This window comes from Onthophagus taurus, chromosome 3, assembly GCF_036711975.1.
Source record: "Onthophagus taurus isolate NC chromosome 3, IU_Otau_3.0, whole genome shotgun sequence".
In the NCBI taxonomy this organism is placed as follows: Eukaryota; Metazoa; Arthropoda; class Insecta; order Coleoptera; family Scarabaeidae; genus Onthophagus; species Onthophagus taurus.
This window is the reverse complement of record NC_091968.1, coordinates 23,075,179-23,098,509: the sequence shown is the minus strand read 5'-3', so window position 1 is coordinate 23,098,509 and position 23,331 is coordinate 23,075,179. Positions and strand designations below refer to the sequence as shown.

The 23,331-nt window shown below is 30.5% G+C and overlaps 2 protein-coding genes across 7 annotated transcripts; one reads left to right on the top strand and one right to left on the bottom strand.

The window, feature by feature from the left end:
• The first annotated feature begins 35 nt into the window (after nt 1-35).
• LOC111420149 (U6 snRNA-associated Sm-like protein LSm1) lies at nt 36-702 on the top strand. 2 transcript variants are annotated; one of them, XM_071195401.1, is made up of 4 exons: nt 36-122; nt 172-356; nt 407-583; nt 646-702. In XM_071195401.1, the coding sequence occupies exons 1-3, from the start codon at nt 71-73 to the stop codon at nt 578-580; spliced, it is 411 nt and encodes a 136-aa protein (XP_071051502.1). In that variant the 5' UTR covers nt 36-70; the 3' UTR covers nt 581-583; nt 646-702. The 2 variants fall into 2 exon arrangements, with proteins under 2 accessions (XP_071051502.1, XP_022908838.1); XM_023053070.2 differs by having other exon boundaries at nt 407-702.
• Nucleotides 684-23,315, bottom strand: LOC111420150 (lysosomal enzyme receptor protein). Of its 5 annotated transcripts, none has more exons than XM_071195396.1 (11): nt 22,128-23,315; nt 21,647-22,077; nt 18,291-21,581; nt 18,023-18,181; nt 17,821-17,969; nt 17,691-17,761; nt 17,171-17,635; nt 16,880-17,114; nt 16,436-16,826; nt 6,928-8,122; nt 684-829 (listed from the first exon to the last, which is right to left on the bottom strand). In XM_071195396.1, exons 4-11 carry the CDS (start codon nt 18,145-18,147, stop codon nt 815-817), a joined length of 2,646 nt encoding a protein of 881 aa, XP_071051497.1. In that variant the 5' UTR covers nt 18,148-18,181; nt 18,291-21,581; nt 21,647-22,077; nt 22,128-23,315; the 3' UTR covers nt 684-814. The 5 variants fall into 5 exon arrangements, with proteins under 5 accessions (XP_071051497.1, XP_071051495.1, XP_022908840.2 ...); XM_071195394.1 differs by having other exon boundaries at nt 18,291-22,077; nt 22,128-22,286; nt 22,336-23,315; XM_023053072.2 differs by having other exon boundaries at nt 18,291-22,077.
• Between the last annotated feature and the right edge of the window lie 16 nt (nt 23,316-23,331).

Below are 23,331 nucleotides of genomic sequence, written 5' to 3'. Positions count from 1 at the left end.
ATGTTGATATTAAACATAACCTTAAATTATTGTCTGGTGGTTTGAGTCCCGTTATTTTGTATGTTTTAAAATGAATAAACCAGAATTAGAAGGAACCGCTCATCTTTTAGATGAATTAGACAGTAAGGGGTTATTTTGATTTAAATAATTTTGAATGACCCGGTTTTTTAGAAAAACTCATGGTTTTACTTAGAGATGGAAGAACTTTAATCGGTTATCTCCGAAGTGTTGATCAATTTGCAAATCTCGTTTTACACAGAACGATCGAAAGGATACACGTTGGGAAAGAATATGGGGATATTCCCCGGGGTGTTTTTATAGTACGAGGTGAAAATGTGGTACTTTTAGGTGAAATTGTAATTAAAACGAAAATATGTGGGATTATTTTGTAAAAAGAAAATTTTAGGATACCGAAAAAGAGGGGGAATTACCACTAAGTGAGGTGTCTGTGGAGGATATTTTAGATGCTCAAAGAAAAGAGCAAGAACAAAAACAGGATCAACAAAAAAAAATTGCTAAAGCTTTACAAGAAAGGGGGATGCATTTTATGAGCGATATTAACCAAGAGGATATGTATTAAGTTGTATAATATAAAGGCAAAGTTTGAAGAAGTTGGTTATTACGCATAAAATTGTTTTTTTTTAGGTTAGGACGAATTCTTTTGATGTTTAAGAATAAAATAATAATAAATTATTAGTTTTATTAACGCAATTTAAAGAAAAAAAAAGTATAAAAAACACTGGGAAATTAACATTAAATAATTAATAGATATAACCTCCAAAAAAATTTAAAAAGTTGAGTAAAATAATACTATTTAAAGTTCACTATTCTGCAACAAAAAAAGTAATTTAATATTTTAATTTTTACAACACAAAAATTCAAGAATCATCATGTCGCTTAAAAATCACGATTTTTTTTTAATAAATTAAACTTTCGATGTGACGTCACGTTTTGTGACGTCATAAGCAATGTTAACCAAGCAATTTCCTATTAAACTGGCTAACACCTAATATAAATTGTTTATTTTATAGCCACGCACAAAATTAATCTGATAAACTTAAAAGTAACGTTATTTTCACTAAATTAGGTGAGATTACAACGTATATTTACAGATGAAACACCCTTGTTTTTCTTAGGCTTTCGATGCATAACGACTGACTACATGTCGTTAAATAGACTGTGTTAACACTACTAGACTAGAATTAACTAGACGGCAAACTACACTCAGCGACATAAAAAACGTATCACCTAAAATGCCTAAAAGACCTAAAACGTATTGCTCGATTTGTATAAGATCTTTTTTTACCCTTTTCCAATATTTCTGTAGGTGCCTTCCCAATTCGGTAGTTTTGTAGTTTCGCTCTTCAATTTCAGCAATGGTGAATAAGGCTAATGCGTGTTTTTTTCCTACATTTTGAAGCTTGCTGTGGGGGCACTGACAAAAGAAATTAATTTTAAACATAAGGAGCTTGTAGTCTCGTCTGTTCTGATCATTTCTGTTTTTTGTTGTTAATACCAAAGTTACAAGCTCTAAAGAATAACGCAGCTCCTTCGGCAGCGTCATCAGAAATTAAAACAAGCCGTGGAAATCACATTGCAGTGACGTTTAGTGTCGTTAACATCGTTAACTGTTGCTAGACAAGAAAAATGCCTCAAGTCTTGCAGAGTATGGTATGTCGCGTCATTTAAAAATTTCGGCACACAGTTTCTAGTTCTTGTGTTAGTTCTAGTGATAGTGCTAGTGTAAAACTAGACCTAAAAATGGTTTTTATTCTCTTTTTTGATTTTGAGATAAATGCATCGTGTTTGGACACATTTTAAAGGTTTTTTTTTAATAAAAAATACATCATGAAAGAACGCCACGATGTTGTCCATTTGTCTATTATATGATAACTAACTTCAGGTGTAAAATGTCAACCTCAATTTTGACATATTTGTAATCTTCATTAAATAATCTTTTAAAGTGAGTACAAACAGGATGTACAAAAAGCATGGAATATTGGTTCTACAGCCTAAACTTCAACTTAAATTATGGAATAAACAACCTATTTACCACAGTTAGCGACGAAGATGTTTGGAATCGGTATAAGCTCCGCCCATCCCTATGACGTCAAGGCTTAAGTTGTCTATTCCATAATAACGCATTAATTTGGTTGTCGCTACGTCAAATCTTTTTAAATAAATGTTTCAATATCTCGAAAATTATGCAGTTTAAAGCATTAAAACCTTATGACATTTTGCAACACCTTGTCAAAAGGTTAAACCTTAAAATATACAGGTGTTCCATTTAAAAAAAAAACACTCACCATGTCGTAACTCAGACTGCCGTCATCATTTTTATTTTATTTCTACGCCAAGATATGCGGAAAATAGTTTCAAGTAACTTTTTTTAATATAAGTAAGTTGAAGTTTAGGCTGTAGAACCATTATTCCCTACTTTTTGTACACCCTGTATCTATCTTCAATATTAATGAAGTTATGGTCAACTTCCGGTTAGAAATGTCAACCTCAATTTTGACATATTTGGAATCGTCGTGAAAAATCCTTTAAAATGATCCCAAACATGATACGTTTAATTCCAATATTACTCGATATATAAGCAACTTCCGGTTTGAAATGTCAATGTCATTTTGATATATTCCTAATTTTATAAAATGTCTTAAAATTTGTCACAAAAATATAATAAAAAAATTTAGAAATTAAGGTTGGTATTAACATTCAAAAAATTAAATAGCTATCTTCATTGTTGCTAACTTCGGGTTTAATGTTTTTTAATCAAACTTTTTTGTTTTTTGAGATAAGTGCGTCATGTTTGGACTCATTTTAAAGGTTATTTTATAGAGATTACGAATGTAATAATAAAATTAAAGTTGACATTAACACCGGAAAGTTTTTTCTTAGCCGTGCGTCGAAACTCTTTCAAAAAACATCAAAATTATTATTAGGCGCAGGTCTAGTTTTAGTTTTAAAATATACCACAATCTAAAGTTAAATACATTTAAAACTAGAACTAACACTAGACCTAGAGCTAGAAACACATGATTTAGCCCCACGTTTCTCAAAGATGACGCCTAAAAGAAAATCGTCCCAAGAAGAAATATTTGAATTAATTGAAGTGTATGAAGAAAATTCAGTTCTTTGGACTACCAAATCTAAATAACATAGAAATCGGGAAGCGGGGGATGTAATTTTAACAAGTATTTAGAAGAAATTTAAACGGGATTTGTACCATTAGTAGTCTTCTGACAACATAATTTGCTTTTCTGACAGCAAAATTAAGTCTTCTGTTAACAGTATTTGTTTTTTTAGTAGTAGTATGTAGTTTTCTGTAAGAAGGATGTGCTTCATTTGCAATATCTAGTTTTTCACTAGCAATGCTTAGTCTTCTGCCAGCAATATTTAGTCTTTTGCAGCAATATCTAGTCTTCTACCAACAGTATTTCGTCTTCTGGTAGTAGTGTGAAGTCGTCTGTAGGAAGAATCTGCTTCATTTGCAACATCTAGTCTTTCATTAGTAATTCTTAGTCTTCTGCCAACTATATCTAGTCTCTTTCAGCAATTGAGGCGTTTAAGTTTATATTTTCTAATAATTTTCCAAAATACTGCCAAGCCACTATTAAGCTATCACGTGTACGACAATAAATTTATAGTTTGATCAACATTACAAAGGGGTGTTAGCTACTGGTGGTATACAGTAGAAGCTATATACTGTACTACTAGACATTCGTAAAGTCAGGGAAGTGTAGAAAGGGCTAATCAGGACTTTGAAAACATACTGATTACTTGGATGCAAGACAATGATAATTCACATTGGAATGAGGATAAAAGATTAAGCAATAAAAACATCCAGTTCATCTCCAAAAATATCAGGGAATATCGGCAATCAATACTAACTATCAGCAGAATATGGGAGAATACTTAAAAACGGAATTGTAAACTAGGTTAGTGCAGTACAAGAGAGGCAGAAGAATAAGCCCGCTTTAGAGCAGCGAGATCCACAATTGACCATATATTTACATTAACCCAAATCATAGAAAAGAAGATAGCATATAAAAAGGAAATGCATTTGCTATTTCTTACTAACAGAAATGCTGTAATAATAAAATTGAAAAAAACCTTATATATCAATGCAAGAGTATAAATATAAATGGGATATATCATAACAGCTGGTTGTTGTATATTTAATATACATTATTAATATGGAAAAGAAAATGCTAAACATATGGGCACACCTATGAATAGAACATCAACACTCTAAACCTTGGAATTTCCTGATGATCACGCAAACTAATTGAAAAGTATGATAAATGCAACTTGGAGGTTGACTTGCAAAAAACTGAATGCATGTGTATTGAAACAACAAGATCTGCTTATCTAGGACAAACAAAACATCAAACATTGCAGCTCATACAAATACCAGGGTGTAAAAAATATGGAAGAAGGAAATACTTGAGAAATCTGAAGTATCTATTCATATGAAGCATCTAATCACAGTATACTGTGAGCTAAACATATACCTCAAGAAAGTAAATACAAAATATACAACTCAATAATTAGAAGTATAATAACCTACAGCTAAAGGGTGGCCAATAAAGGATAAAATAGACATATGTATATAAAGATATAATGAAACGACGTTTTAGATGACATAAGAACTGCCCAAATTAGATCGTATCGCCATGTAGTACAAACGATGGGTTAAGATCTACTACCAAAGAAAATGCTACACTAGACACCATAAGGAGGAAGAAGAAAAGGAAGAGGTGGAGAGAAGATATTAATGAAGACATGTAGAGATTAGAAATCGAAAGATTGATGCACACGAATGCGTATTAAAAAACTTTCACAAATTATTTTAAATTTTTCTTAAATTATTTCAGCATTGTATACATTTCCTGGGAACTTTATACAATTAATAGGTTTCAAACATTTGTAGTACCATATACACATACAAAAGTAAATCCGTACTCCTCTCATCCATGCACTACGAATCCACCCAACCGTTTTCGACATAACAGCGTCTTACTAAACCGCGATTTTCCGTGAAACTGTATGTAATATCGAAAAAATAAAATATGCCACTCATTAAGAACACATCAGGCTACCACCTGTTCAAAATTTTAATTTTTTCGTTCCATAGTTTTCGAGAAAAAAAATCGCAAAGTTGACAAAGATGCCGGTACTCTCAAAAATTGGGTACTTTTTTCATTTAACTCGTGATAAAAGGAAAACCGTGGATCCGAAAATTTTCAAATTAGCATATGTTATATAGAAATGTTCACTGATTACAACAAACTTTGTCGCAATTTTTTTTATCGAATGGTTGCGAAGATATAGATCTCTAAAGTGAGGGGCCTTGACTTTTTACACGGATAGTAGTAGTGTTTTAGCAGCAGTATATAGTCTTCTAAAAGCATTAAATAGTCTTTGCCAACAATATCTAGCCTTCTCCAAGCAATTAGTAGTCTTTCCAACAATATTTAGCATTCTGAAAGTAGTTAATTGTCTTTTAAAAAAAGTATTTTATCTTTCCAACCAGATAATAGTTTCTTCCAGCAGTATTTAGTCTTCTCTAAACAGGTAGTAATTTTTTCTAGTAGTATACAGGGTAATTCAAATTCGACCCGCACCATTGGGATTTCAGAAACCATAAGAGATATACCATACAGATATTACATATACATTAGAGGGTATGTAAGGTTCTCACTACAGATGGCAGTATTATTTGCTTTTGCATGTTTTGGTTGTATTATTATTATTATTTTTGTTATTATATTACGTACGTATCTGTATTTTCGCTCTCTTTAGGTTAAGTTGAAAATCAGTATTATACTGAACTTCGCCTTTTCGTTCACCTTTTTATATGCATAAAATATAATTTGTATAATGTATATAGGTGTAAGTGAACGAATAAAGTCATTTACTATTATTATGTTATGACATTTTTCATTAAAAGTTGCCTTAGGAATGTTTTTTTCAGATTCACAAAAAACGAAAAATAAAGAAGTTACACGCAAAAAAAGAAAAAGGCATTTTTTTTGTTTTTCGGCCATATTTTAAAAACTAAAACGGCTAGATCCAAAAACTTAGTTGAAAAATGATGAGCTCTAAGATACGCAACTTTGCCCTCATTTAACCATTTCTGTATCTCTTATGGTTTCTGAGATGCCAGTGGTGGGGGTCGAATTTGAATTACCCTATGTAGCGCTCTGAAAGCAGTAAGTAGTCTTATAGATTCTATAATATAGAAGCAGTATCTCGTCTTTCCAATCAGTTTGTAGTTGTTTGTTAGCACTATCTAGTCTTTACCAAGCAGATTGTAATCTTTTCCACTAGTATCTAACATTTTGGAAGCAGTAGATACCTTTTTTAGAGAGCATATCTCTTCTTTCCAAGTAGTTATTAGTCTTTTCCAGCAGTATCTAACATTCTGGAAGCGGTAGGTAGCTTTTTGGAAAGCATATCTCTTTTCCAAACAATTATTAAAGTCTTTTATAGCAATAAGTGGCCTTGGAAGCAGTATTCCGCCTGTCCAAGTATGTAAAAATTTTTAACAACAGTATTTAGCGTTTTAGAAGCAATAAGTATTATTTTGAAAACAGTATCTAGTCTTTTCCAAGTAAGTTATGGTCTTTTCCTGCAATATCTAGCATTTTAGAAGCAGTAGGTAACTTTTTGAAATAGTATTTTTTCTTTCCAAGCAGTTTTTAGTCTTTTACTAGCAGTATTTAATCTTCTGATAGCAATAATTAATCTTTTGCCAACAGTATCTAGCATTCAGGAATCAATAAATTAAAGAGGAGGGTATAGATTTTAGATTATCTTTAGCGTTGAAAACCTAAGAAACAACATGTCGAAACTTTAAACTGAGATTAAAAAAAAATATCGATTTTTAAGCAACATGAATTATACCAAAAAAAATCTTACTTTGCAATAAACGTAAGTATTTGATTTATCTTTGTTACAAAGCCTCCTGAGGAATCGTCTATTATACAAAATCACCCCTCCAAGGCAAATAATAATAACACAAACAACGATTCCAATAATTAATAAGGAACTTGTACCTTCACTTAGATTTTCATAATCACATATTGTTTTTAAGGGATATCGAAAAGAGACGAAATCTTTTAGTTCCAAGGTAACTATCGGCAGAGATTCCTCCTCATTTGTATTGCAATAAAAAAATATTTCACTTTTATTACCAAACGTTGAATTAAACATCAATTTTAATCCGTTTTTTTCCGTCGTTACGTTCGGACATTCTTTTAATGTGACGAGAGGTTTATTTTCTTTGCAAATAAAGTGTGGGTAACACACCGATGTTGAATTCGAACCGATTGTGTAATTAGCATAATTAAATTTCTTATTCGGCGATTTAACAGTTAGAGGTGGAAGCGTGTTTAAATGAATATCCTTAGAATTGAAACGAATAGTGCAATCGATTATTTTTGGTTCTATGTTGTAATGATAAATTTTTTCTTTATTAATTGAAATTTTCTCTTCGTAAGTAATTGTTTTTAGTGTCGTTGGTGTAAAAGCACAAAAATCGTTGTGTTTTAATTTGAGATAAAGCAAACAATTTGAAATGGTGATACCCTCGTAATGATCGTTATTTAAAAGTGGTTCACAATCCAATTCGATTTTTATCTCATCAAAGTCGGTTTTATCTCGACAAGATTTCGCTAATTTGTATTTGAGAAAAGTCCCATTTTCGTTTGTTTGGACGTTTGCGAAAACGTTAAATTCGTGCTTTTCGTTTTTGCTTAAATCGGTTGTTATAAATTGATCTTTACAAATATCGATTGTGTAAACTTTAAATTCGGATTTAATTTGAATCGAGGTTGATTTCACATTTTCGAAACTTATTGAGTTATCTAAATTGTCTTTTTTTACACAATCTATTTCATTTGGACACGCGTACTTTGTGTTCCATTGGAATTCGTAACGACAATTTTCGTGCTTCAAAAACGTTGGTTCAATTTCTCTGTCTTTGGAACAATTAAAATAAATTATTGCGGAAGCATCTCTAAAACAATTTTTATCGAAATATCCGTTTTTATATTCTAAAATGAGTTGTCCATTTTTATATTCAGGCGATCTAACACTTCCAAGACTAAAAAATCTAAAAAATACATAAAATTGGTCATAAAATTAAGTATATGTATAAGGGAATGGAAGATAAATTATTGTGAATATTTCAAATAATTATTAATTTGTTTTAAAATTTATGATATATGTATAAAGGAAGGTGTACCTTGGAGCATTTTATTTCTAAAGCTAATATCTCAAAATTAATCAAATATCTTGGTTTAAATTGATTATGCAATGCTTCAAGTGATAAAATTAATAGTCGCAATCGCGAAGTACTTCATTTTATGGGTAAAAAAAAGTACAATACTTTTTTGTACTTAGTTTCTTTATTATAGGTGATTATAGAGATATTCTGAAAGTAATGGAGAAGCGAAGGCAAATAGAAGTCAGATGTCAGAACAGAAGTCTTCAAAGAAGAATACGAAATGAGATTAGAGTGGCAAAAGAGAATTGGATGCATAAAAGTTGTCTGAAGATCTTAACAAACTTGGAGACAACTTTCATTTACATAAAAAGGCAAAGAAATAGCTGGGCTGTATAATAATCGCCAAATTTCATTAAGAATGAGCACAATGAAATAGTGACAAAAACCGAAGAATTGTTGCAAATATGGGAAAACTATACAATTAGCCCCTTATATAGTTTCTTCTTATATTAAGAAATGAAACACACCATTAAGTCGATGAAGAGTGGCAAGTCTCCGAACCATGATGATATGTACTGTACTCGTAGACGCACAGTGGAGTATTTGACCCAAATTGTCGATCAAAATTATATGCGCTTTCCTTTATTTTTATTTGAAGCTATAGTGATAAATTATTGTCATCAAAAGCAAAGCTTATTGAAATTGGGTTGGTAATTATCTAAAAATGGAAAAATGAAACAAAAATATTTAATAGGTAATTAATAATTTTATTAGTATTTTTTATGTAGTAAAAAAGTAATTAATATATTGTATTTTTTTAATAAGACGAAAATTAAGTCGCATCTCGCTCTTCTTCATCTGACTCTTCGTCACCTTCGCTAGTTTCATCTTTGTCCTCCGCATCCCATGGAAGTAACATTTTAATTGTCTCCGGCCTGAACGGTTTTAACTTTTTAATGGATTTAGGTCTACTGCAGCTTAAAAATGGATCTGATGTTAACAAAAGGCGATTCATGACATCCAGGTTGCACTGGACCCGGCAAAATTTACGTGAATATTTTTCCCTGTACTGACGGAAATGTTTATTTCTGCTCTCTACCGCCTCTTCTGATAGAGCTCCTATAGGCAACAGTGCTTTTTCTATTACTGTTGGGCCATGTATCAAAATTTTATGGAGGGTTGGTGACATGGGGTACCAGTAATACAACTGGATGTAGAGCTCGACAGTACTCTGAAAATTTATTTGCGTCAATTTTATGACCACTGGATATTACTTCCAGAATTGTAGCCAATCTTTCAATTAGGGTTTGGTCGATTCCTGTTATACTTGCCGAGGTTTCTACGTTAGAGAAGAATCTTCTGCTGGTATTTCCATCGTTGCTGTTGCCGTAGTTGGCTTTAGGTACGTCAACGATTAGGCCAAGTTCTTTTCTAAACTTTTCTTGAATAATTTGCTTCCGTTCTTTTATAATATTCTTTTCTGATTCTGTTCTTGTTTGCCACTTTTTTATTGTAATTTTATACGAAATATGCAGTAATGTTTCGAAGAATCTTATTCGTGCATGTAAAATCGACAATCCAAACTCCAAGTTTTCTGAGTTTATAGGTGCTTTTTCAGATTTTTCCAAATCATTGAAATCTTTTGACGTAAGCGTACATATGTAACATCGCATGGTCGAGCCTGTATTGGTAGCGGCATTACAGACTTTACCATCTACCATGGTAAATAACATTTTATGGTTGACCGTCACTTCTTTGTCTCCGATATTATTTTCGGTTGTACTTAAATGTTTTATCTGCTCTTTGTGATAATTAATTTCCTCATTTGTCACATCTTTCGATTCCGTGATAAATCTGATTCTCATTGGTCGGCAAAAACGTGGTGAGGAGGGCGTTGGGTTTTGCCAAATTACTTTCTTATTTTTCTTACAAATAAGCTGAAGAGGTACTAGTGACGACTGGAAAATATTGGAATCGGAATCGCTGCTATTTGAAAATGTTTGTTTGAATTGTGCTTGTTGAGAGCCACCACAACCCCATTTATACGTCAGCTCCAAGGATGCCAATTCTTTTCGTGTGAGAGATATCAAAACTTCTTCTAGGTAAATAATTAATCGCTTTGCAGTATGATCTGCTAATGCTTGTAATTTAATTTCCGCACACGTTTCAGTAACACGATAAGCATTCGAGTCTGGATAACAATCTTGTTTTGCTCTCTGTAGAAGTGAATAAGAGGGATATAGTTTTCTTGAGTTTTCTCTAATAATTTCATATTGTTTTCGTGTCAATGAAGCTTCTACAAACATAGATAACGCTTGTGTTGGTGTTAACTTTTCGGGCTCAGACGTCTCACTCTTTCTAAAAGCTTTCTTATATTTATTACCACGTGACGGCGATGACATGATGTCCTTTACCACTTGTGCTCCACTCACATTTCCAAATTTTCGGAGAGCCATTTGACCAGCAAACAAGAGAGCTTCAGCTTCATTCTCCTTCCTCAAAAATGTTGTTTTGCGGCGTTTACTGCAATCGCTTAAATCTTCAAAAGCGCTTTCCGGACGACCATCTATATTCGACATACATTTCTGCGTTATTTTAACAGTCCCTTGCAACCAATTACGATTTTTTTCTAAGAACGCTTTTTCTGTACGATTAGCAGCTTGCCATTTAGTTTTCATCTCAGATTTAACTCGCGAAAATGTTCGCAAAAATTGTTGCTTTTTCTTATCCGCGAACGTTCGCCGTTTTATGATGTTTCTTTCCACTATATCCAATTTCTTCGCAAAATCTCTTCCATTACATTGTTTTGTAAGATTATATATGCCTTCTCGAGTCATGACATTGAAACCAACATAATCTAAAACGAGGAACAGCTTAGAATAGTAAAGGGCGTACCAAAAATAAGTATGTCTTGCCTACATACTACTAATTTAATTTATTTTTTTTTAATATTTTAGGCAGTTTCTGGCAGTAGTTGTTTATAGTATAGTAGAGTAAATTCTTCAAACAAAAAAATGTGAAAAAAAATAAAATCGGGAAGAGCCTGGAAATAAAACAAAAACTCTTCGTAATATAGAAGAAAAACAAAAATAAATACTAAACATGCACAAATAGAATAAATAAAAAATAACTAAGACTATAGAATTAAACTTGAAAAAAGTACTTGATTCTATTTATACATACCTGGGTCTGTAACATCCATTACAAAAATTTTCACTGCTCACTGTACAATACACAAAAGCACCTTTAAATGTATGCCGTCGATTTAATATGATAATTTGGCGAAATACGTGCATACACCAAAGAGCGCAAATGACAACTGATTACGCAGTGTAGAGGAACCGGACACCAATAAAGAATGCGGAAAATTGTTTCCTAAACACTTGGTCACGTTAAGTGACAGCAGCCGCCTTGATTTCTGTGAATCTGTATTTCCGACTTTTAATCATGTTTCTATGTGAAATACCCCACTGTGAGACGTTAAGAATGCATCCTTGTCCAAAGAATAAAAGGCTTTATCGAAAATGTGAGGAAGCAAGTGGAACCAGTTAGTTTTCCGGATTTGGAATCAGAAAAGCCATGTTTAGTCTCCAGATACTTGTGCAAAATTGCCAAGATCAAAGAAAGTCACATACCTTAGAGATCTGGGACTGGATGCAAATGATATAAGACTAATTGGTAATCTATATTGGTACCAAAATGCGAAAGTGCGAGTAAATAACGCTGGAACAACCGAGGATTTTGTAATCAAAAAGGGTGTATATGCTCAACCTGTACGTAGAAAGAGCTGTGGTGGGTCTTGGTCTGTTCCAGCATCAGATTGCACTCCCTTCTATCTCATGCCTTGGCCTTTCAGTTTCTAACTCCCAGCATTTTTACACTTTCTTCCACCTGGTCCTTATATCTGCTTCTAGGCCAGCCTTTTATGTGAGTTCCAACAACAGTTTGGCGAAACATTTGCTTTGGGGATTATCTTTTCTAGATAGCCGGGTTATCTTAACCTATTTTTTTTGATGGATTGTACAATATGCGGTTCTTCATAGAGCTGCTACAAACTCAAAGTTGTAACGTCTTCTCCATATTCCGTTTTCCTAAATACACATGCATGTGTGGCGGAATATCTTTCTTTCAAAACAGCGCAACAGGTTTTCGTCATTTTTTTGTTTATTAGTGCAATTTTAGTTCAAAGAACATGGGTAGTTACTAGTTCATTTAATTGTAACAAATAATAATTTTATAACGATCAATAACAGGAAATAAAAAAACAAAAACGGTAATAGTATTAAATGAAATGTTCAAAATGTTGTTCAACGATTCAAAAATACTTCATCTAAAAGCCTGCGTACATTTAGTTGATAGTGAGGTGGATCTTGTGTCAGAAAATATTATCATTTTTTTCACAAAATTGTACACCTCTATCAAAATCATCTTCTGATAACTGTTGCAGTAAAGCCGGTTTATAAGGATTTTGAATAGATCCTGTACTGACATCGAAATTTAAAGCTAGTTATTTTTTCTAACACACCTTGCTTCATATCTTCATTTGTTGCAACATTCGGCCGACCGCATTTTCGAATATCCTTTACATGACCCGTCCCCTTAAAATGTTTTAAAGTTTTACTAACAACCGATTGACTAATTGGTTGTCGATTTGGATATGTTTTATTAAATAAAACACATACTTCATGTTGCGTTCTCATACGATCTCCAAAACCAACCATTGTTAAAATAATAATTTGTTCTGTTTCCGTTAAATGTACCATTTCTCTAGTAGATATTATTTAACTGATAACGCCAGCAACTATCCTTTGTTTAAACTGTCTCTGTTACCATGGCAACGCACATAATAATCATATCGTCCACATCATAACCGCTCCGGAAACGTGTAGTTTAGTAATTTTTATACAAGCGTATGTAAGAAATAATTATAATTGAAATCCATTCTACCAGTTGTTAATTTTGAAGTAGGTAAATAATTTAACTCTTTGTGTCTCGACAGTACTTTAAAGTACCGGTAGTTTTAAACAGTCATTTTAAACTGTAATCTATTCGGTGCATTTAGAGCTGTCGGTACTTTCTACTATACAAGAAAGAATCTGTATATTTAAACTTATTCGTCCAAATGTGAGGTTGGAAGTTTAGTGAAAAGTGCTGTTGTTGGTTATTATTAAATGGTTATTAGGTGAGATTATTACAGATCATTTAAAAAAAAAAGCATTGAGCTTTAATTTAGAACAAGTCTCATTCCTTAATTTCAATAAATACGGCTTCCAGAAATTATTAAATTAGCATCTTTTTTGACACTTTTGGGTTATACGAAAATCACGAAAATGTAAGTTTTGTTTCAACCTTTTTTTTCTCAATATTTTTCCAATCCAACCCAACAATTATTATACATCATTTTAAAGAGGAAGCTTTGAGCTTTAATTTAAACTAAGTCTCATTCCTTAATTTCAATAGATACGGCTTCCAGTAATTTTTAAATTAGCAACTTTTTTGACACTTTTAGATTATACGAAAATGTAAGTTTTGTTTCAACATTTTTTTTGTTACTATTTTTCCAATCCAACCCAACAATTATTACACATCATTTTAAAGAGAAAGCTTTAAGCTTTAATTTAGAATAAGTCTCATTCCTTAATTTCAATAGATACGGCTTCCAGGAATTTTTAAATTAGCATCTTTTTTGGCACTTTTAGGTTATACGAAAATGTAAGTTTTGTTTCAACATTTTTTTTCTCAATATTTTTCCAATCCAACCCAACAATTCTTACACATCATTTTAAAGAGAAAGCTTTGAGCTTTAATTTAGAACAAGTCTCATTCCTTAACTTCAATAAATACGGCTTCCAGGACTTTAAATTAGCATCTTTTTTGACACTTTTAGGTTATACGAAAATGTAAGTTTTGTTTCAACATTTTTTTTCTCAATATTTTTCTAATCCAACCCAACAATTATTATACACCATTTTAAAGAGAAAGCTTTGAGCTTTAATTTAGAACAAGTCTCATTCCTTAATTTCAATAAATACGGCTTCCAGGAATTATTAAATTAGCATCTTTTTTGACACTTTGGGTTATACGAAAATGTAAGTTTTATTTCAACATTTTTTTTTTCAATAATTTTCCAATCCAACCCAACGATTATTATAGATCATTTTAAAAAGAAAGCTTGGAACTTTAATTTAGAACAAGTCTCCTTCCTTAATTTCAATAAATACGGTTTCCAGGAATTTTTAAATTAGCATCTTTTTTGACACTTTTAGGTTATACGAAAATGTAAGTTTTGTTTCAACATTTTTTTTCTCAATAATTTTCCAATCCAACCCAACGATTATTATAGATCATTTTAAAAAGAAAGCTTGGAACTTTAATTTAGAACAAGTCTCATTCCTTGATTTCAATAAATACAGCTTCCAGGAATTTTTAAATTAGCATCTTTTTTAACATTTTTAGGTTATACGAAAATGTAAGTTTTGTTTCAACCTTGTTTTTCTTAATATTTTTCCAATCCAACCCAACAATTATTAAACATCATTTTAAAGAGAAAGCTTTGAGCTTTAATTTAGAACAAGTCTCATTCCTTAATTTCAATAAATATGGCTTCCAGGAATTTTTAAATTAGCATCTTTTTTAACACTTTTAGGTTATACGAAAATGTAAGTTTTGTTTCAACATTTTTTTTCTCAATATTTTTCCAATCCAACCCAACAATTATTATACATCATTTTAAAGAGAAAGCTTTGAGCTTTAATTTAGAACAAGTCTCATTCCTTAATTTCAATAAATACGGCTTCCAGGAATTATTAAATTAGCATCTTTTTTGACACTTTTGGGTTATACGAAAATGTAAGTTTTACTTCAACATTGTTTTTTTCAATAATTTTCCAATCCAACCCAACGATTATTATAGATCATTTTAAAAAGAAAGCTTGGAACTTTAATTTAGAACAAGTCTCATTCCTTAATTTCAATAAATACAACTTCCAGGAATTTTTAAATTAGCATCTTTTTTGACACTTTTAGGTTATACGAAAATGTAAGTTTTCTTTCAAAATTTTTTTTCTCAATATTTTTCCAATCCAACCTAACAATTATTATACATCATTTTAAAGAGAAAGCTTTAACCTTCAATTTAAAATAAGTTTCATTTTTTAATTTCAATAAACACGACTTCCAGAAATTTTTGAATTAGCATCTTTTTTGACTCTTAGATTATGCGAAAATGTTAGTTTTTGCTCAATATGTTTTTTCTCAATATTTTTCCAATCTAATCCAAATATTATTATACATCATTTTAAAGAGAAAGCTTTGACCTTTAATTTAGAACAAGTCTCATTCCTTAATTTCAATAAATACGGCTTCCAGGAATTTTTAAATTAGCATCTTTTTTGACACTTTTAGGTTATACGAAAATGTAAGTTTTGTTTCAACATTTTTTTTCTCAATATTTTTCTAATCCAACCCAACAATTATTATACATCATTTTAAAGAGAAAGCTTTAAGCTTCAATTTAAAATAAGTTTCATTTCTTAATTTCAATAAACACGGCTTCCAGAAATTTTTGAATTGGCATCTTTTTTGACACTTAGATTACGCGAAAATATTAGTTTTTGCTCAATATGTTTTTTCTCAATATTCTATCAGATTTTCGTCGTTCTGTAGCTACAGGTCTGATCAATAAATATTCAAATTTACTGCGTCCACGAAAATGTCGTAGCGCAAGTTCAAAAGAAAGAGGAAGTTCTGCTAAAGCTAGACCCCACTCAAAATGTACTGCGTGCAATGTTTATTTATGTTGTAATGAAAGAAAGAACTGTTTTTTTGAATATCATAATGTGATTTAGCTAAAGCAAGTGTTACTTATTTTCTAACGTAATAAAAAATGTATTATTTTTATATTTTAATGCTTGACACAACACCTTGTCAATGTGTTAATATAAGTTGAAGATAAGGCTGTAGAACTTTAAAATAAATTAATAATAATTTGAAATATTCACAATAGACAACCTAAGCCTCCAAACATCTTCGTTTTTAACTGTGTTGCTAACGAAAAATCACCATATGCAAATTTTCAATTAGTGTTAAAATAAAATAAACTAAGTGACATTTTTTTAGACTTAGGTAGTCTATTATCTACCTTTCATTCCCCTGTGTACCCAATTTAGTAAGCAACTCTATGTATTATTTTATTTAAACCTTCTTTTAATGTTCGGTTCAGAACGATTTCTTAAACACATCGCCATATATTCATTACAACCCATATCATCTTCATGAACAATCGCTCGACAAACATTAATCAAAAATTCAATTTCACCACTTTTCGCTACATGATTACTTTTACTTCGACTTAACATTGTTAAATCATATGTTTTATCACCATGTTGAATTGAACACGAACGATTTATTTGATAACTAAGCCTCCCAACAGCAGAATTAGCTTTAGGGCACGCTTTCGGTGTTTTCCATTGTATTTCAAGACTACAATCATTCTCTTTTATTAATTTAGGCCCTTCTTCAATAGAAGAACAATGTAATTCAAAAATTGTTTGTAAATTAACTGTGGAATTTTTTGGACATTGAGAACCATCTAAAAAATATCATTTTTTAAATCATAATTGGAGTTAATTGAGAATGATTAACCTTTAATTGTAAATTTAATAATATCGTTTTCAATTTTAACTGGTGTTGGAATGCTTCCATAATTTAAATCATGATCGAAAAGACAAATTTGGGATTTTTGATCGAAACATGTTTTGTGACTCATAAGGGGGCCACAAATATTTAATTTAAGTTCCCCTTTTTTATAACCTATAAGCTTTGTACCATTAAAATGGGATAATTTCGAAAAATCATACGTATAAATATCATCTGTAAACTAAATTTAACAAAAAATAACGACTCCTAATAATAGTTGTTTAAAAAAAAACTTACAACACATTTCAAATCATTTTTAGAACAACCAAGATTACTTTCTATAACCACCTCTAATTTGTTTGTATTTACTATTTGAAAGGATTTAGCCCCCAAAGAAGTGGTCCAATTGCATTTTAATATAATCGAGGAATGTAATCCACCCTTCTTTTTAGTTTTATAATTAAAAACGAGATTCCCTGAATTATCATCAATACTTAAATGATCCATTTTCCCCCATTCTGTTGATTGATTCGTTTTTTTATTAATCAAGCAAATTGAGGCATCATTGGGGCACTTTAAAGGTGTTGTTTCACATAAATTTAAATGTACTTCATGTTCTTTAGATTCCATAAAAATATCTCTTTGGTATAAATCATTTAAAAATAAATTTCGACCATTTGGAATAGTTTTTGTACAATTTTCTTTAAAGTGTGGATCAAGTTCTAGTTCATACAAGTTTTTTGATTTTACATTGAGTGTATACTAAAATAAAAAATTCTTAATTATTATTATTACCAAAAAATAAACTTAGCCTCACCTTAGGACTTCTTAAATTGATTTTTACATCGAATAAATAACCCCCCTCACTTTTTAACCTAAAATAATCAGCTGAAAATGATTAAATTTAATTAAAACAGTCTTTTTTATTAGAATAAAAATCAACATACATGTTTCCTCTGTTTTATTAATAAAATTAATTATTTCATCCCCTCTTAAGAGGCAGCCAAATGACTCTTTATCACAACCTATTTGAGATAAATCTTTGCAAGCTGAGAAAAAAACATCCTCAGTTTTATATTTGTGTTGGATGAAAGAGCTAAAAATAAGAATTACTTAAAATTGTGATCAAATAAATGTGATTTAACTTACTTTTGAAACGTAATATTATCTCTTCCTATAGGTATGGTGCAAGTTTGTGTCCAAATAAGGTTTGGAAAACTCGTCGCTGATAAAACACAAAAAAATAATGAAGAAAACACGATTTTAAGTAGCATGATGTTTTTTTAAGGTTAGGTTTTGGAATGTCCGCTGAAATAGGTTAAAATTAATTGGGCTTAAAACATATTATGTTGCAATAATTGGAATTTGATCTTAAACTGCATAAAATTTGGAGGTTAACCGCTGTTTTGAGACTTACCCGGCTTTTTATTTCATGTTATAAAACTCGCAGATAAAATTAAAACGCTAAAACGTTATTGTAAATAAACCGATAACATTTAGGAGTTTATGCTGCGTTGCAAATTCCGCGTCTTTCGTGTGAATCCCCCACCGGTATTATTACATTACTAACGGTTTTTTCATTTTTATTTTGTTAATTTATTTTTGAAATCAAACTTAAAGATGATTTTTTTATGAAAAATCAAATTTAATTTATTTAAATTTATTCTTAAAACAATATAATATGAATTATTTAAAGACAGAATTAAAAAAAAAATTAAATTAAATTGACGTATTTTGAAATTTTGACATTTCAAATAATTATTAATCTGTCAAGTTCAACCCCAGGGGCTGATTGTATGTCGAAATTCCACCGTAAGATGGCATTAGCGTCTATATTGAAATAATTTAATTAAACTAATAATTTAATTATTAATAGTGGGAATGATGAGAGACAGCAATAACAATTATTATCCGGAACATTCTTTTAATTTAAAAAGTATAGATTCGAATTCGTGTTATATTTTTAAATTTGCAGCTAACTTCAACTTTTAAAATTTGAAGTTTGTTCAGAATGACAGATGAAAACGTCATTTTAAAGTGATTTTTCGGTAAGAGTATAATAAAGTAATAATGGTATGATTAAATAATTAGATTATAATTGACATTATAGCTTTGTTTCAGCTAACGTTCGGTTCTTAGCTGAATAATTCCAAAACCAACTAAAATAATCCCCAACAGATGGCGCCACATGCGTTCAATTTTTAGTACGAAGTTTTTGTTTAGAGTTGCATTTCTACGGACAGTTGATTTAATAGCGTCTTAGTGCGCACGTCGTTTTGTTAAAAAATTGGTTTTATAACCTGTTATCAAAAAGTTCTAACATAACCTCAAAATTTTACTGACTGAAGAAATACCAGATAGTGAATTAAAATATAAAGTTAAATAAATGATAGATCCTGAATAACATCCGTTCCTGTTATCAAGAAAAAGATCCTGAATAATATCCTATCCTGTCAAGAAGATTGTTTGTTTCATCCTAAATTAAAACCAGATAAGTGATAACGATTAATATTTCACCCGATATTTCTCTCAAATCAACCAAAAAGTTACTATTAATTTTGACATATGTCAACTTCATAAAAAAATCATTTAAAATGAGTCCAAACTCGACATAAAGGAGATACAATTATTTCCGGTTGAAAACGTCAACGTCAATTTTGACATACTTGTCATCTTCTCAAAAAACCTTTAAAATGAGTTCAAAAATGACGCACTTATATCAAAAAACAAAAATGTTAGAATAAAAAACATTAAACCCGAAGTTAGCAATTTAATTACATATTAATACCAACCTTAATTTTTGATTTTTTTTTTGATATTTCCATTTTTGTGACAAATTTTAAGACATTTTATAAAAATTAAGAATATGTCAAAATTCACGTTGACATTCTTAACTGGAAGTTGACCATAATCTCATTAATATTGAAGATAAATATGTCGTGTTTGTGCTCATTTTAAAGGATTTTTAATAAAGATTACAAATATGTCAAAATTGAGGTTGACATTTTAAGCCTGAAGTTAGTTATCATATAATAGACAAATGGACAACTTCATGGTGTTCTTTCATGACGTATTCCAAGGTCCGTTGAGTATTGGCATTGTCTTAAAATATAGTTACAACAAAATACTCAGTTCGGCAGCACCATACAGACCATAATATCTCGGATAAGAACCATATTTTACAGAGCGTTGGCAGACTATAATATTTAAAGACAATGGTATTGGTTATAAGGTTATCCAACACGGACAAATTGACGTTGACGGGGTGAGGTAGGAAACGTGACGTCATTGGAGAAAAAGTATAATATAATATACAGGTGCTCATTATGTATGGAATATAGTATATACAGGTTAGTTCTGGTTTTACACTAGCAATGTTACTATGTAGAATTAACACTATACCTAGAACTAGAATCGTTGGCAATAAATAATTTGAGGTTTACTGAAAAAATAAGTCAATAAATACAAATAAAAACAAAACGTTGCGTTAAAATACCAGATAATAACGAATAAAATTAATTTGACGTTTACAAAGTGAGGTTAGGTTTTATTTTTGTGCATAATCACGTGGGAAATTAAAAATCCTTTAATTAGAGTTCAAACACGACCCAATTATTTTAAAAAACACTCGAGATATCCCTCATTTAATTTTGATATAACCTCAAAAAAGTGACAATCGGAAGTTTGTTGTCTTTTAAGATAACTCGACCGAGGTTGGGCTCGTTTTAAAGAGAATTTAATATAGTTTACGAATACGATGTTGGTTTAATTAAATTCTGTCAAAATAAAGACAAGATCGCGGATAATTCAATGAAAAATGATACGATTTGAACGAAATTAAGTTCGCGGGGGACTTTTATGTAAAAATATAGAATTTCGCTGTTATTTAATTAAAATTATTAATCAAGATGGCGGAAAATATCAAATAATATTAATTTGACGTTTATAAACTGAGGTTAGGTTTTTTATTTATCCACGATCGTGTGGGGAATTAAAAATGCTTCAAATTGAGTCCAAACTAGACTCGATTATCTCAACAAACACCCCCGATATCCCACATTTAATTTTGACATAACCTCAAAAAAGTGACAATCAGAAGTTTATTATCTTTTTTTTTGTTTTAAAGAGAATTTAATGTCATTAATCATGAATACGATGTTGGATTAATCAAATTCATCTTAAAGGATTTTTCACGATGATTACAAATATGTCAAAATTGTGGTTGACATTTCTAACCGGAAGTTGACCATAACTTCATTAATATTGAAGATAAATATGTCGTGTTTGTACTCATTTTAAAGGATTTTTAATGAAGATTACAAATATGTCAAAATTGAGGTTGACATTTTAAACCTGAAATTAGTTATCATATAATAGAAGTTTTATAACTGAAGTTAATCTAGTGTTAGTCACTTTTCCGCACTTTCTTTTTATTTTTAACGTCTTTTGGGTCATTTCACATTGATTAAAAAAAATAAGCCACATGATGATTTTTGAATTTCTCCCTTAATTTCATTTTACAACTTTTTAAACTTTAACTTTGTAAATTAATAGCTAATAATCTGATTTCGACTTTGATATGTGACCTTTTTTATCAAAACAAAAAAAAATATTAAGAAACTTGGTTGTAAAATGGATAAGATGAGAGATGTTAATCTATTTGTAGAGTCTCTGAAGATGGCCAAGATGGCAAATTCTAGATTATTTCCTTCAAAAATTTTTCATCATCATTTTGTCTCTATTTTTATTGATTAAATTTATGCCACGACTTACAGAAACACCCTGTATGCCCTCTGTGCTTGTGATAGCTGTCATCAGTGTTCTGTGATAAAAATGGACAGGCACCAAGCAATTTTCAATAGTTTGAGCCTGTATATTCTGAGAAGTCTTGTATTTTTAGAGGGATGAAAACGAAAATGCCATTTTTCTCAACATTATTCATTTGTCGCTTAGTCAATTATTGCCCTTGACTCTAGGTTTGATCTCTACTTATGTATCTAACTGCACTTCAGTGCTTCTTATTGGTGTAGAAAGGTTCATGGAGTTCTCGATTTTAATTTTGAAACTCTTCCAATCAGTCCTTTTATTTACTAAACTATGTACTGTACTTAATGCTGCCATCTAGTTTTTAATTTTAACTAATCGGAAAACATGACGTGAAATTGAAGTGCAACTAAAACGTAGGTTATTGTTGATGCAAACATCTAAAAATAATTATTTAAATAAATATTAAAAAGTAAATTCGAAATCATACGCTAACAATAAGCGAACTTCCAACTGTAAACATTTGTAGTGGTCTTATCAAAGGTGTTTTAATTTCCAGCAAGATTAAAGCGAGTTCAACTTGATTTGAGGTAAACGAATCAAGCGAATTAATTGGAAATTTAAAAATGAACGATTTTAAATCATTTCCCTAAAAATAAATCAATTTATTTTTAGGATTATTAAATTTAATTCCTTACAATGTGCTTTAACCCTTCGATTTGAAACAAATAAAAAGAAATTATTATAAATCCACTCAATGATTGCATCGAGTTAAAAACGAATCTATAATTTATAGTTTCGTAGTAACAACCAATATAAATTAAAAAAGCGGTGTTAATAAACATCGCTATATACATGATTAACGAGATCGTATCGATTTCTTCAGCACTTTTCCCATAAATTTCGTAACATTTCATTAATTTTAAATACAACCGAATTAATTTGTTAAATTTCTTCTTATTATTAATAACCATGAAACAATTTTTTTCCCCCAAATCTCGTTTCATTTCATTTAAACAAACCGAAAATAACTTTTTATACAAAAACCCAAATAAAATATAATTCCCAACAGCTATAACATGCAAAAATGAGCAAAAAACGTTCGTGGTTTGCTCCATTAAAGTCCATAACGTGGTGTCGAAATAAAAACTACACGATAATAAAAAAACCCCTTCAAGTAACGCAGCTCCCGTTATCGCAACAACCGACCAAGTTTTATATCTTTGAATCGTAGTTTCGCTTAAAAACACTTCAATTCCATAATAAGAAGCTTGATTTAGCACTTTAACAAGTTGTTTTAACTCCATAATTTTTTCTTTTACTCTTAAATGGCCGAAAAATGTTAAATTCGCCATCCTTGTGTAAGAAAACATTCCGTGTATTATAAAAACAACCTCGATTATGCTTTTGGTGCTTTTTAAAAAAATTTGGTAAAAAATGATTAATAAAGTTAATGAAATTAAAAATATTACGGTCGATATCGCTCCAAATAACTTCGAGTATTCAATCTTAAACTTTTCATCGCGATGAGGGCAAGATAAAACAATTTGGGTGGTTATTATACTTGAATAAGTAAAAATTGGTCTTAACAAACATATTAGACAATTCGAATTGGTCATTTTTCCCTTTTTTTACTCAATTTCAACCTTTTTATCCCCTTCTGGTAAATAGATACCGATCTAGAACAAATAAGG